The sequence below is a fragment of the Megascapheus bottae genome, chromosome 15 (genome assembly GCF_031878675.1).
Source record: "Megascapheus bottae isolate mThoBot1 chromosome 15, mThoBot2.hap1, whole genome shotgun sequence".
Taxonomy (NCBI): domain Eukaryota; kingdom Metazoa; phylum Chordata; class Mammalia; order Rodentia; family Geomyidae; genus Megascapheus; species Megascapheus bottae.
In genome coordinates, this window is record NC_143523.1 from 41,847,158 (window position 1) to 41,864,831 (window position 17,674).

At 36.6% G+C, this 17,674-nt stretch overlaps 1 protein-coding gene across 1 annotated transcript in view; it reads right to left on the bottom strand.

The window, feature by feature from the left end:
* The window catches only part of Ctnna3 (catenin alpha 3), a 1,180,588-nt gene that overhangs the window by 1,121,477 nt on the left and 41,437 nt on the right, over positions 1-17,674 (bottom strand). The window contains exon 5 of the mRNA XM_090346411.1: positions 5,630-5,749. Within this exon, the coding sequence (XP_090202537.1) occupies positions 5,630-5,749 (120 nt within the window). The remainder of the gene's footprint in view (positions 1-5,629; positions 5,750-17,674) is intronic.

Here is a 17,674-nt window from a genome sequence, read left to right on the forward strand (position 1 = left end):
TGGCTCTTCTTTTTAAAAGTCTTAAGTAAAATATTTACAACTTCTATTTGAAAACAGATCCCTGTAAGAAGTTATATTGGTCCTTATGGGAAAACAATTCCAGGACACTATCACTTCCTTTTTCCTCATCCTATTACAAGACATATTTCTTTCTGTAAATCCTTACAAGGTTGAGGATTACTCCTCGAATTTATCAATTTCCTCTTCTCTATATGTTGTAGTATAACAAGCCTAGTTATGTGGAGTCTTGTGCTCTCAGAATATTGGAGTTCTGAGGTACACCCAGAATTATTTTTCAATGTGATTAGTTGTTATCCATCTGAAATTTTTTCTTTTTAACTTTAAAACATTTAGCTAACAAGGATTTAGTTTATTCAAGGTATTGAATGTGATAAATTGAGATATATGTATACATAAAATATTTATTATATAGTATACAATGTATAATATAGTGATTATTATCAAATGTCCATGTCTATCTCCACTTAAGCCATACATTAGATTCTAAGAACCTACTCACAACTGAAAGTTTGTACCTTTTGACTAACATCTCTTCCTTCCCTACCATTGGACATCACCCTTCTCTTTGTTTCAGCAAATCTGACTTTTTTGAATTCTACATGTAAGTGATATAGTAATATTTCTCTTTCTCAGTCTAGCTCATTTCCTTTAACTCAAGACTCCTCTATATTATAACAACTGATGTCCCACATAGGAGGGAAAAAAATGTTTTATTTTTTAAGGATGAATAATTTCATTCTATAAATACATTTTCTTCATCCATTGATTTTTTTTATACTTACATTGTTTCCATGTCTTTCCTATTGTAAATAGTGTTGCAGTTAATATGGGGGTGCAGCTATCTGTTCAATGATTGCACTGCCTTTGAATGTTCACCTAGAAGTGGAGGTGCTGGATCACATGATACTCCTATTACAAGTTTCATGAGAAACCTTCATTCTTTCTTTTTTTTCTTTTTGCCAGTCCCAGGCCTTGAACTCAGGATCTGAGCACTGTCCTTGAGTTTTTCTCAAGGCTAGAGCTTTACCACTTGAGCCTCAGCACCACTTCTGGCACAAAAACTCAGGACCTTAATTTCACTGTCTGTCAAAAAAAAATCACTATAGAAACTTTTTAGAACCAAAAGTTACCTCTCCCTTCTTGAAAGTTATTATATTCTTTCTGTGATACCAGTTACCAACCACTGGACACATATGGCCCTAAACATCACATCATATTTGTTCAGAACAATAGACCACAGGGTCCATGTAGCACAATTATATAGACAGTAGAGAAAATATCTTTATGAAGATTACAAATAATTTAGGAAAAAGGAATCTGGGAATAGTATACAATAACAGTACATTCATGCTTTAGTACCTTTGTATACATTAAAGAATTTTACTTTATATTTATCTTACTTTTTTTTTTGCCAGTCCTGGCTTGGGCTCAGGGCCTGAGCACTGTCCTTGGACTTTCTCAAGGCTTAGCACTCTACCACTTGAGCCTAAGCACCACTTCCAGCTTTTTTCAATGTATGTGGTAGGCAAGCACTCTACCACTAGGCCAAACTCCCAGCCCCTTATCTTGCTTTTTTAAAGAGTCTGTAATATAGGTTTTATTTTTCTACTGTTTTAAAAGAAGAGGTACCAAAACAGTCTAGCCACATGCTAACTAACCACTGTACTACTTGAAATCTGCAGTGAGTAGATAATCACACACTAAATTGGCATAAACAAAAGGTAAGACATGGCAAAGAATAAAGAGTTTGTGGGGTGACCAGGGGTTATTGAGTAAAGCATCATAATGAATGTGAGACTTCATCTTGACTTTAAAGAATAATTAGTAGTTAAATAAGTGAATAGAAAAGGACTATGAATTCTGACATAAAGTCAGAAGGCAAGACTCAGGAAGACAAGAACATGAAGGTGAGCTATGTGCTATATTTCAACAAGAACATCCATCTAAAGTACAGTATTTTAATTTTCCTCCTTTTTGAAGCAGCTAGAACTGTATTTAAGTGTACCAATTTTATTTATTTCTCTTCTCCAAGGAGAAGAGAGAACCTCAGAGCTGGAAATTCTCAATCCCTTTGCCGGAGTAAAATAAGATGTTTGGTCCTGTTGTTCTCCCTCTGTGGGAGTTTATCTTTGGTCCAACTAGCTCAGCCATGGCCATGTGCCACTGAGGGCTTTCAGATGTACTCCCCTGCCTCCAAGCGCAAGCACAGAGGCTGCCTTTGATGTGATCCTTTATATTGAGCTCACAAGTAAGAGGATTCTCCCCTGTTGTGCCCTTCCCCCCCTGAAAGGACACGTACTGAATGTCTGGAACCACTGTCATCTGGTAGGAACAAGAGAGCCTCGTGTGCAGTCCTGTTACTCCATCATATTGGCCTTTGTCTCAGACACCATTTTTTACCTCAACCTACCTAAGCAAGGTCACTCATTCATTCCCGCCTTACAGATGGTAGCCAGAACTGACATTAATTTAATTTCCCTCTTTTTTCCCATAGCAACATGTATGTGTGCTTTTGGTCTAGATGATGTTTAACTCAATAATGTCAACTTTATAACAAAGAATTCTGGAAGCCATTAGAAGTGGTATGTCTTTTATCATGTTACTATAAGTATCAAGGATAAGAGAGAAGAAGAAATTCAATTATAGTCTAGATTTTCAAACTATATTTTATTTTACTACATAAAACCAAAGCCCTAAGAAAAATACCTTGATTTATAGCCTTTTAAATTAAAGTTAGTCTGGGATTTACATAATAGCTGGAGATTGCTATCACCATTCCTATGTGGCACTAACTGGAAGAATAAATACCTAGTAGTTCAAACAGATGAACTCCAAGATTATTTCTCTAGCTAGTGACAAGTGAGGGGACCTCTTCCAGTTAATATTGCTTTGTCATCTGTTTTTTCCAGGCTGATTCATCTTGGTCTTCCAACCATTTCGTCTATCATTGCTTCTTGGCTCATCTTTTCCAACCAAAACTATTTTACAACTTTAGTCGTTTTGAATGTAAAAAGCATCTGCCTTGACCTAGGAATAACTGAAGTATAAGCATCAAATAATCTAGGAGAGAAAGCTCAAAAACTTTCAAAAAAAAAAAAAACAAAAAGAGTGAGAAAGAAGGAAATAATGGAACAAAATACTCAAACAGTCTATTTGGTGCCAAGGAATAAATCTATCACAAAATAATATTTAAAATATCATAGGAAAGGTTAAAAAAGACATAATGAATGAATCCAAGAAAATGATTCACTATGCATCCACAACTTAACCACTAAGGTAATACCAACATTTGGTGTGTTCGAAAAAGTGGGTAAATGTAATATATTAGAAGAAAACTGAAATGATACATGGGTCATTGGAATATGAGAAGCTAAGGGCTAAGAATCTATTGAATTTTAAAAGTAAAGCAAAGCACAATTATTTTAATTGCCTATAATCTGAAGCCAAAATTTCTGGTATGAGTCTGTGGTCATAGCCACAACATCACCAATAATATTTATTAAGCATTTGCCAGGGGCCAGATATGCGCGGCTGAAGAGGATTCAGCATGCACTGAAGGTGGAGGTAGACAAGACTTGTCCCTATGCAAATTGCATTCTGCCATACAAAGAATGACCAATATTCTTGGACCAGGAATGAACCATGACTAATTCTCTGGAACAGAGAATCCTGGCTTTATAACAAGGTAGCTTTTTGCTGGCTTTGCAACTTTATAGAAAACCAACTCTTTTACAGTAGGAAAAGCATACTTTCTAGTTAATGTTAAGTAAAATTTTGGAGCATTATAAGGGATAGGATGGAAGACAAAAGACAAATTCTCTTTGCCCAACCAGAAAACACAACACTCCAGGTTTGCAGTCAAACTGATTTTAATTTGATATCCAGCTCATGCTTTAGCCCAATGACCTTAGGAGATTTAGTAACTCTTAATAGTTTTCTCATCTCTAAAAGAGTGCCAATAAACCCACTGCACTGTTCTAAGCATGTAACGACTGAATTTGTAAAATTTAATCATACTATGTGGCATATCAATGTTAATTTAACGAATTACATTACTTACTAATTTATAATCATTTGTGAACCACACTTCACGTGCCCGTGTTTTCCTCATGCATAGGTAATTTACCACTCATTATTTGATGTTATTTTCTACCCTTCGGCTCTTAAAGCAGTTCCCTTCTTTCGAATTCACAATCAGCTAATATAAGAACCTCATCACTTAAAAAAAAAAATGTGCTAAAGAGAAAGGATAAGAGAAGAGGGTAGCGACTATTGCCTGCCAACTCGAATACCCCTTGGTGGTAAAATATGATCTTGGAAACAAAAACTGTACTAAAAATTGCCAGAGCAGTGACTCACAGGGTGAATTTTAAGCAGCAGCAGCATCTGGGAACTTGCTGTAGTAACTCTCAATCACGATGACTGCCTCTGTTAATGCCAGGCCAGCAGTCATCTTTTCAAAACAAAGTTCAAATTAATACTGTGCCCTATTTCATATAAAATGTGTGTTGAGATAATTCATTTGTTCTGGAATATTCTATAAAACACATATAATTCGTAGGAGAATCAGGGCATCCAAAATGTTAAATATGCATGTAACATCCGTGATAGAAGTTAGGACATGATTCTCTTTCCTGAGCCAATGATTCTAGTCCATACCATGTTGACTTAATGAGTTCAACTAGATATATATGGGAAATACTCCTTCGAAAATCTTCACATCCCCAATCTCCAAAACATATTGGACAATAGCCCGAATGTCACACCTGCTCCTACACTATAAGTGAACGACTCAGTGTATGGTCAGCTATGTCATCATTTTTCTAGACACCATCTGTCACTGAGCATATACTCAAATTTCATGCAACCTGATTTAAACATCTAACTGGCTGTTTCGGAACCTAAGAAACATTAGACCAAAGCAAAAGCTTGACAACGCTGCCACCTAGTGTCTGCAAAGTAGCTAGCATCAACTCAACATGACAAACACCATCTGATAAACACCATCTCCAAAATTCTCAGAATTTAATCACTATGAATCTTAGATATATAAAGTACCAGTCCTAAGGACTTTCTTCTCTTTGGTATTATCTTAGGGCCTGTGCAAGGTGGCAAAAGATGTGCATTTGTTCAGTACATTTCCCTCCAAGGCTCCACAGCAAATTTTGACCGATCTGCAAATAAAATTTTCTTTTTAAATATTTGGGAAGATTTACACCTCTTTTCCTTAATTTTGTATGTACATATGCATAGATTTTCCTAGTCTTTGGGTGATTTCCCCTATAAAACATAAAAGCCACCTGGTCAAGCCATCTCAGAAGTTCCTTTTGAGTAGCTAAGGCATTGTTAGTCAAAGGATAGTTGGACCTTCTCAAACCAGCAGGAGTTTTCTTTAAAAGAAGTATAACCCCTAAAGTACACATCTAAAAGCAAGGACCACATTGAACACTGTAGGAAGCCAGATGAACCAGCTCAGCTCAGCACAGGCTATATCTGCCCCAACCATTAGAAGGTACATCTTCTCAGACTTGCCCAAACCTCTTAGAGGCAGGACAGCAGGAAACCTGAAATATTCATCATCCCCACCAAAAAGAGCACTGGCTCTTACCTGCTGACGCTTGAAGGCTAAAAAATCCAAATGTTCTAGCTCTTTTCCGAGCTTCTGGTAAGTTTTCTGGAGGTCAGATTTGTTGGAAACATTTTTAAGAGATTCAAATGTTCTTCGAAACTGAAAATGAAGACAAAAAGATCATTAGGATAGCAGCATATTTTTCTCAGATCCACAGCTGGCTAACAGAGAGAGCCAATAATAAGGTTCAGTTTCTCACATCCATAATACAGAGATAATAAATGCTAGCTAATTATCTTTCAGTAAAATAATTAGGGACAATTATAAGGCATTAGAAACTGTATCTAGTGTGCAACCAGTGTTATTTGCATGAATGAGAAACCTGTTTTAGCCCTCATTCTAACACACTGAGGACATTCTTAATTTTATAACAAACCTTCATATTTTAGTTATACACTCTGCTATTAAAGAAAAATATATAATGAATGTTATTTCAAATTATTATAAGGACTTTTTTTGGTCAGCTGTGAGACTTGAACTCTGGGCCTGAGCATTGTCCCTGAGCTCTTTGGCTCAAGGATACCACCCCTACCCCTTGAGCCACAGTGCCACTTTGAATTTGCTGGTGATTAATTGGAGATAAGAGTTTCACAGACTTTTTAGTGCCTGGATTGGCTTTGAACCTCAGTCCTCAGATCTCAGCCTCCTGAGTAGCTAGGATTACAAGCTTGAGCCCCTAGAGCCTGGTAAAAACTAGTATTTTCATGATCAAAGCAGATGTGGTCAATTCAGCTACCATTTCTGCTCTGTAAGGAACATGCATTATTAAATCAGTCCTGCTAAATCAGAATGCTCGCATTTATTTTTAAGTCAGATACTAGATAAATACAAAGGTAATGTGTTGTAGTACATCACAAAATAGTGGCTGCTACTAATAACTAATTAAGCAAAAAAAAGCAAAGGGATTTCATAGGAAATTGAATTCTTGGTTTATTTTTGCAAATTAGAACATACTTTGGAAAGTTAGTGATTGAAAATGTCAAATAACACAATTTGTGAGACAGTTTCATTTGCTGTCTCTTTATACCACTTATTTCCCATATTTATTCTGTACCATTATAGATTTCTAAGATAGAGACTTCACCAGAACTCCACTGAAACTATGATTCTATGAGACAGGCTAATAAGATTTTATAAAATATAATTAAGTTTCCAGGGAAATGATTTGACCCTTACTATATCAAACTCTATGGAGTTAGTCATATTAGAAAAAGCATTGTATTGAATTAAATCCTCAATTTCATGAAAGCAACATATTTATCTCAATACAAGGTGAAAGAAAAAAAAAGAAATGGGAAATAACAGTGCTAAACTAAGCTTCCACAGCAGGACACCAAATTAAATCCAACAAATAATCATTTAAAACCTACTATGCTCAAGGCACTTTGAATATAAAACATGTTTCCTGTCCTAAAGGAGCTCACAAATTACAACAGAAACTAGACATGAAATTCAGAAATAGTAAGGACATTGGCAATTATTGAATGCCTGTTCAGCCCCAGATACTTTATGCTTTCCAACTGAATTCTCACAAGAACAACAGGAGTTTCTATTTCTATTTTCATTCTACAAGTACAACCTTGGACCAGAAAGCTTGATGAAACTAAAGTTCAATACAATTCCTACTCTATTTCTACCCCAGTACTAACTCTAATGTGGAAAAAGCAGTAAAGAGAGTACAAGAGAGATAAAAGTAATATGCAATGAACATTTAAACATTAATAGCTCTACACTGTGTAGAAGATATGAGGGAGTTTAAGTTGGGCCACAAAGAACAGGAAGACCTTTCAGAGTCCTAAGTACGAACCAGTTATGTCCATTAGTTTAGAAATAACCAAAATCTGCTCGTTTCTCCCTCTTGCAATATAGCAAATTCTTAAAACAATTTTAATGTTTATATTAAATATTTCCAGTCTGAAGCAAAATGCTAAGTTAGAACTCTGGACTCTTAAACTCATGGCCCAGTATCAGAGAGAGATAGAGAAAGATAATATATATTATATATTCATATATAATATACGCTTATATGTCATATGTATACTATATTACATAAGGTATGCTTATATGATATAGTATATGGCATACATACTATATAGTATATATATGATATAGTATATGTCATATATACTACATTATATACAATTGTATGTTTTATATATAATATTTACTATATGTCTTGTTCATTTCTTCCTCCCTTCTCACTACATTCTCACTACATTCATTATAACACTAGATATAAATTTCTAAAGAAAATAATTTTATCTATAATCATTAGAGGTCATTTTGCCAATTAATCCATGTAATTGTAAAATGTTTTTATACTGTATTTTCTCTCTCTAAGAAATATTATTTCTACTTCTAAATATTTCTCCTCACATTTATCAGTATAAACCTTATACAACTCCAGATGTGACCATCAAGGGAAATGTGTGTATGACTCGAAATTAAGGAACACACACAAAAACAACATTACTGTCACGTAATAAGTTCATAGCCAAAGAAGACAGAAACAATCCAATACATCATCATAAGAGTGTTTTAATTGAAGGTCAAAGTTTACATAATGTAGAGTTATTAACTTTTTTTTGTTGGTGATGTCATGGGTCTTGAACTCTGGGTCTGGGTTCTGCCCCTGAGCTCTTCAGCTCAAGGTGAGTACTCTATCACTTGAGCCACAGTACTACCTTTAACTTAAATTTTTGTTATCAAGACTTACCTCTTCCACTTACTGGTACAAAAGGACTCCCAGTATCGTAAAACTATAATTGAGTCCATTTAAATTGATTGCTTTCCCTTAAAATAACATCTTATTTCAATTGAAAGGTTATACAAAATCTGTAGTATATCTCTGAATTTTGTTCCTATTAAACATACTATAGTCCCAATTGCTCACATGTATTCTTTTTCTTTCTGTTGGTCAGTCATGAGTCTTGTATTCAGGGACTGGACACTGTCCCTGAACTTTTTCTCTTAGGGCTAGCCCTCTACCCCTTTGAGCCATACCACTTCCAGTTTTCTGGTAGTTAATCACCATATGATATTTGTTTCCTTTTCAGTGTTTGTGCTTTTTTTCAAATATTAATTCAGTGCACTTTAAATTCATTAAATTGATTATTTCTCAAAATAAATGATCTCCCACTTGGAGATAAATGATAGAGGAAGTAACAAATAATTGAAGATATTTAAATATTTCTGGAACTCATCTGTTTAAGATTCTACGAGAACTTAAAATGAGCCAAGAACCTCAAAATAATTTGTTGATCTGTGAATTTATCCTGACTTAATTTTTTAGCTCATTATAAAATCAATTCACTTACCTACTCAGGAGGCTGAGATCAGAGAATCATGGTCCAAAGCCAACCTGGGCAGTAAAGTCTGTGAGACTCATCCCAAATTACAAAAAAAAAATCCAGAAATGGAGGTGTGGCCCCAAATGATACAGTGCTAACCTTGAGCACGTGATTAACAAATGCTGGGGGACAGTGCCAAGCCCAGATGTAGCAGAAAAAAAGAATATCAAAAAGAAAAAAATTCCACTGAGTCAATTTGAACCAAAATTAAATAGGAATGCTTTACTGTTGAAACTGAATATTAACACAATCTCAAAACTAAGAAAATTTCATTTCTGTCCTATTTGACTACCTTAACAGACAAGATAAAAATGAAACAATGCAAACAGTATCCCTAAGCCCAATATTCACAATAGAAGTAAGAATTATAAACACTCACAGACTGTGCTATCTCAGCACAGACTGCGTGATGTTCAGAAATAATAATAATAGCAATCCATCAAATCAAACAACAGAGGCCATGATTAGTCATCTCCCATTAAAATAACTGAATATCTGCTTTACAAGGAAAGAAAGCATTAAAAAAAGGCAACAGGGAAATGTGTAGTTTGACTCAGCATTCCCTCTTCCCAAATACATTTTTCTCCTTTCTCCTGACAATATGCATTAAAATAAATCTAAGCCAATGTTCTATACATACTACACAGACAATTCGTTTGTGGAAATTATGTAGATTCATGGAGTGATTCAAGACGGAGGACAAGAAGAAATCAGCTGAAACAGCAGGAGGGAAAACAACGCAGCCAGGGCTGTGACAAGTAAAGCTTCTCTAGTCCTGGCTGTCAGTGCTCTGCATCCTTTTGTGGTCAGATAGATTCATTCAAATAACTCAATGGCTCCAGCAGCCTACTAATTCCCCAATGGGGAAATTTAAAATGCACAGATAGATGATAGACAGACAGACAGACAGACACTTCAAATGAAGTTTTGCTGGGAGAAATTATTATTAAAAACCTAGAACAAAATAAGAAAAATGCCTAAATATTGAACCTATACTTCTCTCAAAGTTTCATGGAGAATAGCTTGCTGATTATACAACTTTGGTTCAGTCTCTACCACTTCATTCTTCACTATGTTATCCATAACATAGAACAAACTATATTTGCCTATCTATCCTACAAAGTTATGGAGGCAGTTAAAAAGAATTAAAAAGTGGGGCCTGGAGTTTGGCCTTGTGGTAGAGTGCTTGTCTAGCATGCATAACAACCTGGGTTCAAGTCCTCGGTACCACATACATAGTAAAAAGCCAGAAGTGATATTATGGCTCAAGTGGTAGAGTTCTAGCCTAGAGAAAGCCCAAGGACAGCACTCAAGCCCAGAGCTCAAGGCCCAAGACTGGCAAAAAAAAAATTTTTTTAAGTGTAAACTAGACACAGTGGCTCACGCCTATAATCCTAGCTACTCAGGAGGCTGAGCTCTGAGGATCACGGTTCAAAGCCAGCCCAGGCACTATCAATATCCCAATGTCATTCTTTAAAGAAATGGAAGAGGCAATCCAAAATTTCACATGGAATAATAAAAGACCCCATATAGCAAAAACAATTCTTAGCAGAAAGAACAGCACAAGAGGAATTTCAATGCCAAACTTTAGACTCTATTACAGAACTATAGTGACCAAAACAGCTTGGTACTGGCACAAGAACAGGTCTGAAGACCAATGGAATAGAACTGAGGACCCAGATACTAACCCACAGATCTATGGCCACCTAATCGTTGATAAGGGAACCAAAAAAACAACAAGTGGTGCTGGCAGAACTGGTTAAGCACCTGTAGATCCAACTAAAGTTGCATCCTTCTTTGTCACCCTGCACCAGGATTAACTCCAAAAGGATCAAAGACCTCGAGGTAAAAGCAAATATACTGAAAACTTTACAAGAAAGAATAGGAGATACACTAGGTCTCCCTGGCACAGGACAAAACATTCTTAATAAGGACTAACAAACACAACAAATCAGAGAAAGTCTGGATAAGTGGGACTGAATTAAACTGCAGAGCTTCTGTATTGCAAAGGACATATCTAGCAAATTAACTAGAAAGCCTACAGAGTGAGAGAAGATTTTCACTAACCATACAATGGACAAAGGCCTCATATCTAAAATATATCAACAGCTCAAAAAATTGAATCACTCCAAAACTAATCTCCAAAGTAACAACCATCCCATCAAAAGATGGGCCAAGACTTAAAGAGAGTCTTCTCTGAAGAAGAAATAAGAATGGCCTACAGACACATGAAGAAATGCTCAATATCTATGGCCATAAAAGAAATGCAAATCAGGGCCGGGAGTTTGGCCTAGTGGTTAAAGTGCTTGCCTAGCATGCATGAAGACCCGGGTTCGATTCCTCGGTACCACATACATAGATAAAAGCCAGAAGTGGTGCTGAGGCTCAAGTGGTAGAGCTCTAGCCTTGAGAAAGTCCAAGGACCGTGCTAAGGCCCTGAGCTCAAGCCCAGGACTGGCAGAAAAAAAAGAAATGCAAATCAAAATAACTCTGAGTTTCTACCTCACTCCAGTTATAATAGCTATGATTAAGAAATCTAATAACAGATACTGGAGGGGATGTGGCCAGGAGGAATCACTGCTACACTGTTGGTGGGAGTGTAAACTTATTCAACCACTATGGAAAGCTGTATGGCAGTTCCTCAAAAGACTAAACATAGAGCTCCCCTATGGCCCAGCAATTCCACTCCTTGGCATTTACACAACCGTCCAGAAACAAGGACATACTAAAGCCACTAGCACAATGATGTTCATTGTAGCACTATTTACCATAGCAAAGATATGGAACCAACCCAGATGTCCCTCAGTTGATGAGTGGATCAACAAGTTGTGGTATTTATACACAGTGGAATTCTATGCTGCTGTCAGAAAGAACAACATCACCCCATTTGTAAGGAAATGGAAAGACTTAGAAAAAATCATATTAAGTGAAGTAAGCCAGACTCAAAGGAACATAGGCTCAATGGTTTCCCTCATTTGTCATCATCAGTAGAAACCTTGGGCTTTCCTAGCAGAGATTTACAATAGAACAAAACCTAGATAGACAAGGCCATATAGTATGATGCTAAATATAAGGACCTCCAGGATATAGAAACAAAAGCCATATAATGAGTGATTGTTTTCCTTAATGTACTATGTTATCTCTCATCTCTTTTGCTGTCCCTTGATTATCTCATATTCTTACAATATTTCACTTTGCTGTCTGATATATTGTATATATGTGTATTTGGTTATTTGAAATAGGATAGGGAAGGGGGAAAACAAGATGAGGAGTGGGGTTGGGGGGAGGGAAATGGGGACCAAGACATGAGAAAGGGTATCAATGTATGTGAAGTAATGTGCCCACTCTCTGGTGAATATAATGTAACCTTTCTATTAAGTACAATAAAAAAAAACATGGAAAAAAAAGTCTGTGAGACTCTTATTTCCAATTAATCACCAGACACTCAGAAGTAACACTGTGGCTCAAGGGGTAGAGTGGTAGCCTTGAGCTAAAGAATTCAGGGACAACACACAGACCCAGAGTTCAAGTTCCATGGCCGACAAAAATAAAAAATGAAAAACAATGAGATATTTTCATTCAACAAAAACTTATCATTGGGCTACATAGCAGACATGTAGAAACCGTGGTGCTGGTCCTGGGACTTGAACTCATGGCCTGGGTACAATCCCTTAGATTTTTCACTCAAGTCTGGTAATGTACTACTTGAGTCACAGCTCTACTTTCAGATCCTTTATGGGTAATTTCCTGCCCAGGCTAGTTTGAACCTCAGATCTCACCCTCCTGAGTAGCATGGATTACAAGTGTTAAAGAACAGTGTCTAGAAACAGCTCACTGTTTTATCAATTTAAAAGTTCTATAAAATTGTAATTAAATTGAATGGTACCGAACTAAATGGTTGTTCAGTAATTGTTTATGGATCACATCTCTATGTAGAGTATGAGATACTTAGATGTACATTGCTAAAAATGATTCCCTAGTATTATTCCTATCAGCAAATCTGAGGAATATAAGAAAAGGAAATGATAGCAAATAGGAATGAGGTTTCACAGGAGTGATGCAAATGTGCTAAAATTAGATTGGGTTACAATTGCACAGCTCTGAATTTTTACACAAAAATCATTGAATTATACATGGAAACAAGTTAATTTTATGGCAAATAAATCATAATTTGATAAAGCCATTTTAAAAGTCTTCTCATAAGCATCTTACTAATGAGAAATAATAGATGCTATAATACTGAGTGAATAACCATTACACAACTCATTTCTTCTGAGGCAAACTGAACACAAACCTTGATTCTTCATTCAATGAGCTTTCTACCAAGGCCCTGATAATGTGAGTTCACACACTACAAATGTTCCCCAGATAGCCTCTTGCAAACATATTGCTTTCCAAACCTATTTCTTACCTTAATTGCTCTCCTGAGCTCTAAACATACCTTCTAGAATGTACTTTCTCTCCTATGATTCTCAAATCCAATGTCTAAAAACTCATAAACTGCTCCTCCTCTTTGTTAACAGCAGACCAATGTCCTCAACATCCATCCACAATCTAGAGTCCCCTTGATTCCTCCCTCCCGATAAAAGGTCGCCAATCTCTTTCCAAATTGTAGCCGGCTCCTTCCTTTTTCTCGTTCACTCCCCCTTCCACCTCACAATCTCATAACCATACACAAGTCTCATTGCTAGCCTCTCTGTGTCAGTAATGGCCCTAAAATGCAAATTTGTTTCTGTCATTTCCCTGCTTACAATTCTTTAATGATTTGTTGTTATATTTTTGGTGACGACAGTGGTTTTTTACTTTGTCTTTTTTTTTCTTTTAGGGGTGGCAAGAGAGGACACAGAAAGAGAGGGAGGAAGGACGAACAAATGCAATTATGCTATTCAGTATACACTGTGCACAAAACCACCTATGTAACACATGAGCAGAAATGGAAGGGGAAAACTGAGGGAAAGCAAAAGAAGGGGTGATACAGTCCAAGTAAAGAAATGTACTCAATACCTGGTTTATGAAATTGTAAACCCTCTATATAACACATTAATAACAACAATAAAATGATATTTCAAATATATACATTACAAATAAAACTTCTATTTAAAAAGATATTGAGGGTATGAAGATTTTAGGAAAACATAGCTAGTAAATACTAATTTATTTGGAGAGGGGTTGTTTTTTTGTTTTTTGGTTTCGATTGTATTTTATTGTCGGGGTATTGTATAGAGGGGTTACCATTACGTTCATCAGGTAGTGGGTACACTACTTGCAGAGTTTTTGTTTTGTTTTAATCAGTTGTGGGACTTGAACTTAGGGACTGGGTACTGTCCCTGATTTTCTTTGTGCTCAAGGCTAGCACTTTATCACTTGATCCATAGCACCACATCTGGCTTGGCCAGAAGCCGGCCTGGCTTCAAACTGTGATTCTCAGATCTCAGCCTCCTGAGTAACTAGGATTACAGGCGTGAGCCACCAGTGTCCAGCATCTACTTGGAGTTTTTAAAAATAATTCTTTATCTGCTTTGAACAATTACTTAAAGATAATAATTTTTAAAACTAAGAAAAAGAAAACTTATTTTTAATGGTTCCTTCTTTTTAGACTTTTTAACTTTTTTGTTGAGCACATAGACTTTCACTTATCTTCTACACTGACCTACCTCACCAGCATCAATTCTTTTTCCTCTTACACAAAATCACAGCCATTTTGACTGGTATTGATCTTTTATCACGTACTATTCCCTATAGTAAAAGTGCCCTCTATTTACCCAGACTTGTGGCTCAAGCCTGTCACACTACCTACTTGGGAGGCAGATATTAAGGAATCACTAACTCAGTGGCTACCGGAGAAGCATAATGTCTGGGCTCAGTGCACGTCTATCATCCCCAGTAACACATAAAACTTACGTACTGGAACTGGGAGTTTGGCCTAGAGGTAGAGTGCTTGCCTAGCATGCACAAAGACCCTGGTTCAATTCCTCAGTACTACATACGTATGAAAAAGCCGGAAGTGGTGCTGAGGCTCAAGTGGTATAGCTCTAGCCTTGAGAAAGTCCAAGGACAGTGCTCAGGCCCTGAGCTCAAGCCCAGGACTGGAAAAAAAAAAAAAAAAAAAAAAACTACAAGTACCAGGATCGAAACTTAGGGCTGTTCAGGCATAAGGAAGACCCTACCACAAAAGTAACTAAGACAAAAGAAGAAACCTCCATTCTGCTTACCTGAGTAGCTGAACAAGTTTACATTCCCACCAATAGTGTTAATAGAGCTCCCTTTTTGGCCGCACCCCTGCCAGTATTTTTTATTGTTAGTTTTCTTGATAATGCCCAATCTCAGTGGGATGAGGTAGAATCCCAATGCTGTTTCGATTTACATTCCTTTTATGTCCAGAGATGTTGAACATTTCTTCTTGTGTCTATTGGTTATTCTTACTTCTTCCTTTGAGATATCTCTCTTTAAGGCTTTAGTCCATTTATTGACTGAGCTGTTGAGTTTTTGAGAGATTTTTTTTGAAGAAGATTAATATTTTAATCTCTAAGTATATTTTAGACATGAGGCCCTTGCAGTATGGAAATTCCTTAAAAGATTAACAAGGAGCTAGCATCAAAGATAATATGTTGTGATCAAAGAGGCTTAATTCCACTAATGAGTAGTCTGATGTATGTAAAGTCAATAAATTTAATACAGCATATAAACAGAAGCAAAGACAAGACTACAATAATAATCTCAATAGATGGAGAAAGCCTTCAGCCATTTTTTAATCACATGTGTAGTGATTATATGGTGATTATGAGATGCCTTTATAAAAACATAGACGTTTAATAGAAAGTCTACAGAATGGGAGAAGATCTTCAATAACCATACAACAGACAAAGAACTCATATCTAAAATATATCAACAGCTCAAAAAATTGAATCACTCCAAAACTAATCTCCAAAGAAACAACCACCCCATTAATAGATGAGCCAAAGACTTAAAGGGAGTCTTCTCTGAAAAAGAAATATGAATGGCCTATAGACACATGAAGAAATGCTCAACATCTCTGGTCATAAAAGAAATGCAAATCAAAACAACTCTAAGATTCCACCTCACTCCAGTTAGAATGGCCAGGATCAAGAAATCTACTAACAACAGATGCTGGAGGGGATGTGGCCAGGAGGGATCACTACTACTCCGCTGATGGGAGTGCAAACTCGTTCAACCACTATGGAAAGCAGTATGGCAGTTCCTCAAAAGACTAAATATAGAGCTCCCCTATGACCCAGCAATTCCACTCCTTGGCATTTACTCAATCATCCAGAAACAAGGACATGCTAAATCCACTAACACAATGATGTTCATTGCAGCACTTTTTACCATAGCAAAGATATGGAACCAACCTACATGCCCCTCGGTTGATAAGTGGATCAAAAAAATGTGATATTTATACACAATGGAGTTCCATGATGCTGTCAAAAAGAACAACATCACCCCATTTGTAAGGAAATGGAAAGACCTAGAAAAAATCATATTAAGTGAAGTAAGCCAGACTCAAAGGAACATAGGCCCTCATTTGTCATAATCAGTAGGAACCTTGGGATCTCCTAGCAGAGATTCACAATGGAACAAAATCTAGATACATAAGGCCATACAGTATGATGCTAAATATAAGGACCTCCAGGATATAGAAACAAAAGCCACATGAGTGATTGTTGTCCTTAATGTACTATGTTATCTCTCATCTCTTTTGCTGTCCCTTGGTTATCTCATATTTTTACAGTATTTCACTTGATTATCTGATATATTGTATATATGCATATTTGGTTATTTGAAGTTGGATAGGAAAGGGAGGAAAACAAGATGAGGGGCAGGGGTGGGGGGAGGAAAATGGGGACCAAGACATGAGAAAGGGTATCAATGCATGTGAAGTAATGCACCTTCTATCTGGTGAATATAAGGTAACCCTTCTATTAATTAAATTAAAAATATATGAAAAAATAACCCTAACCCAAACCTTAACCCTAATCTTAACTGTAACCCAAAATGGAACCAAAACTCTAAACGGAACATGAACATGAAGCCTAACCCTAACCCTAAACCTAACTCAAACCACAACCCTAATGAGAATCCGAACCCTCACGCTAACCCTAACTTTTCCATGAACCCTAACCATATCCTTAAATCTAACTCTAACCCTAAACCTAATCATAATATTAACCCTAACCAAACCCTAACCCTAACCCTTATCCTCACCCTAACCAAACCCTAAACCTAACTCAAACCCTAAACCAAACCAGAATCCAAACAATAACCCTACCCCCAATCCGATCCCCAAACTGAACCCAAATCGAACTGGAAACCCAACCATAAACATAACCCTAAAACTAACCCTAACCCTAATCGTCACCCAAAATGAAACCAAAACCCTAACCCTAACTGGAACATGAACCTGAACCCAAAGCCTGACCATAAACCAAACCCGAAACCTAACCCTAACCCTAATCCTAACCCTATCTTGACCATGAACCCTGATCATATCCCTAAACCTAACTCAAACCCTAAACCTAGTCATAATAATAACTCTAAACGAATGCTAACTCTAACCCTAACTTTAATCCTTACCCTACACGTAACCCTAACCCTAACACTAAACATAACCCTAACCCTGAATCCTAACCCAAACCCTAAACCTTAACCATAAACC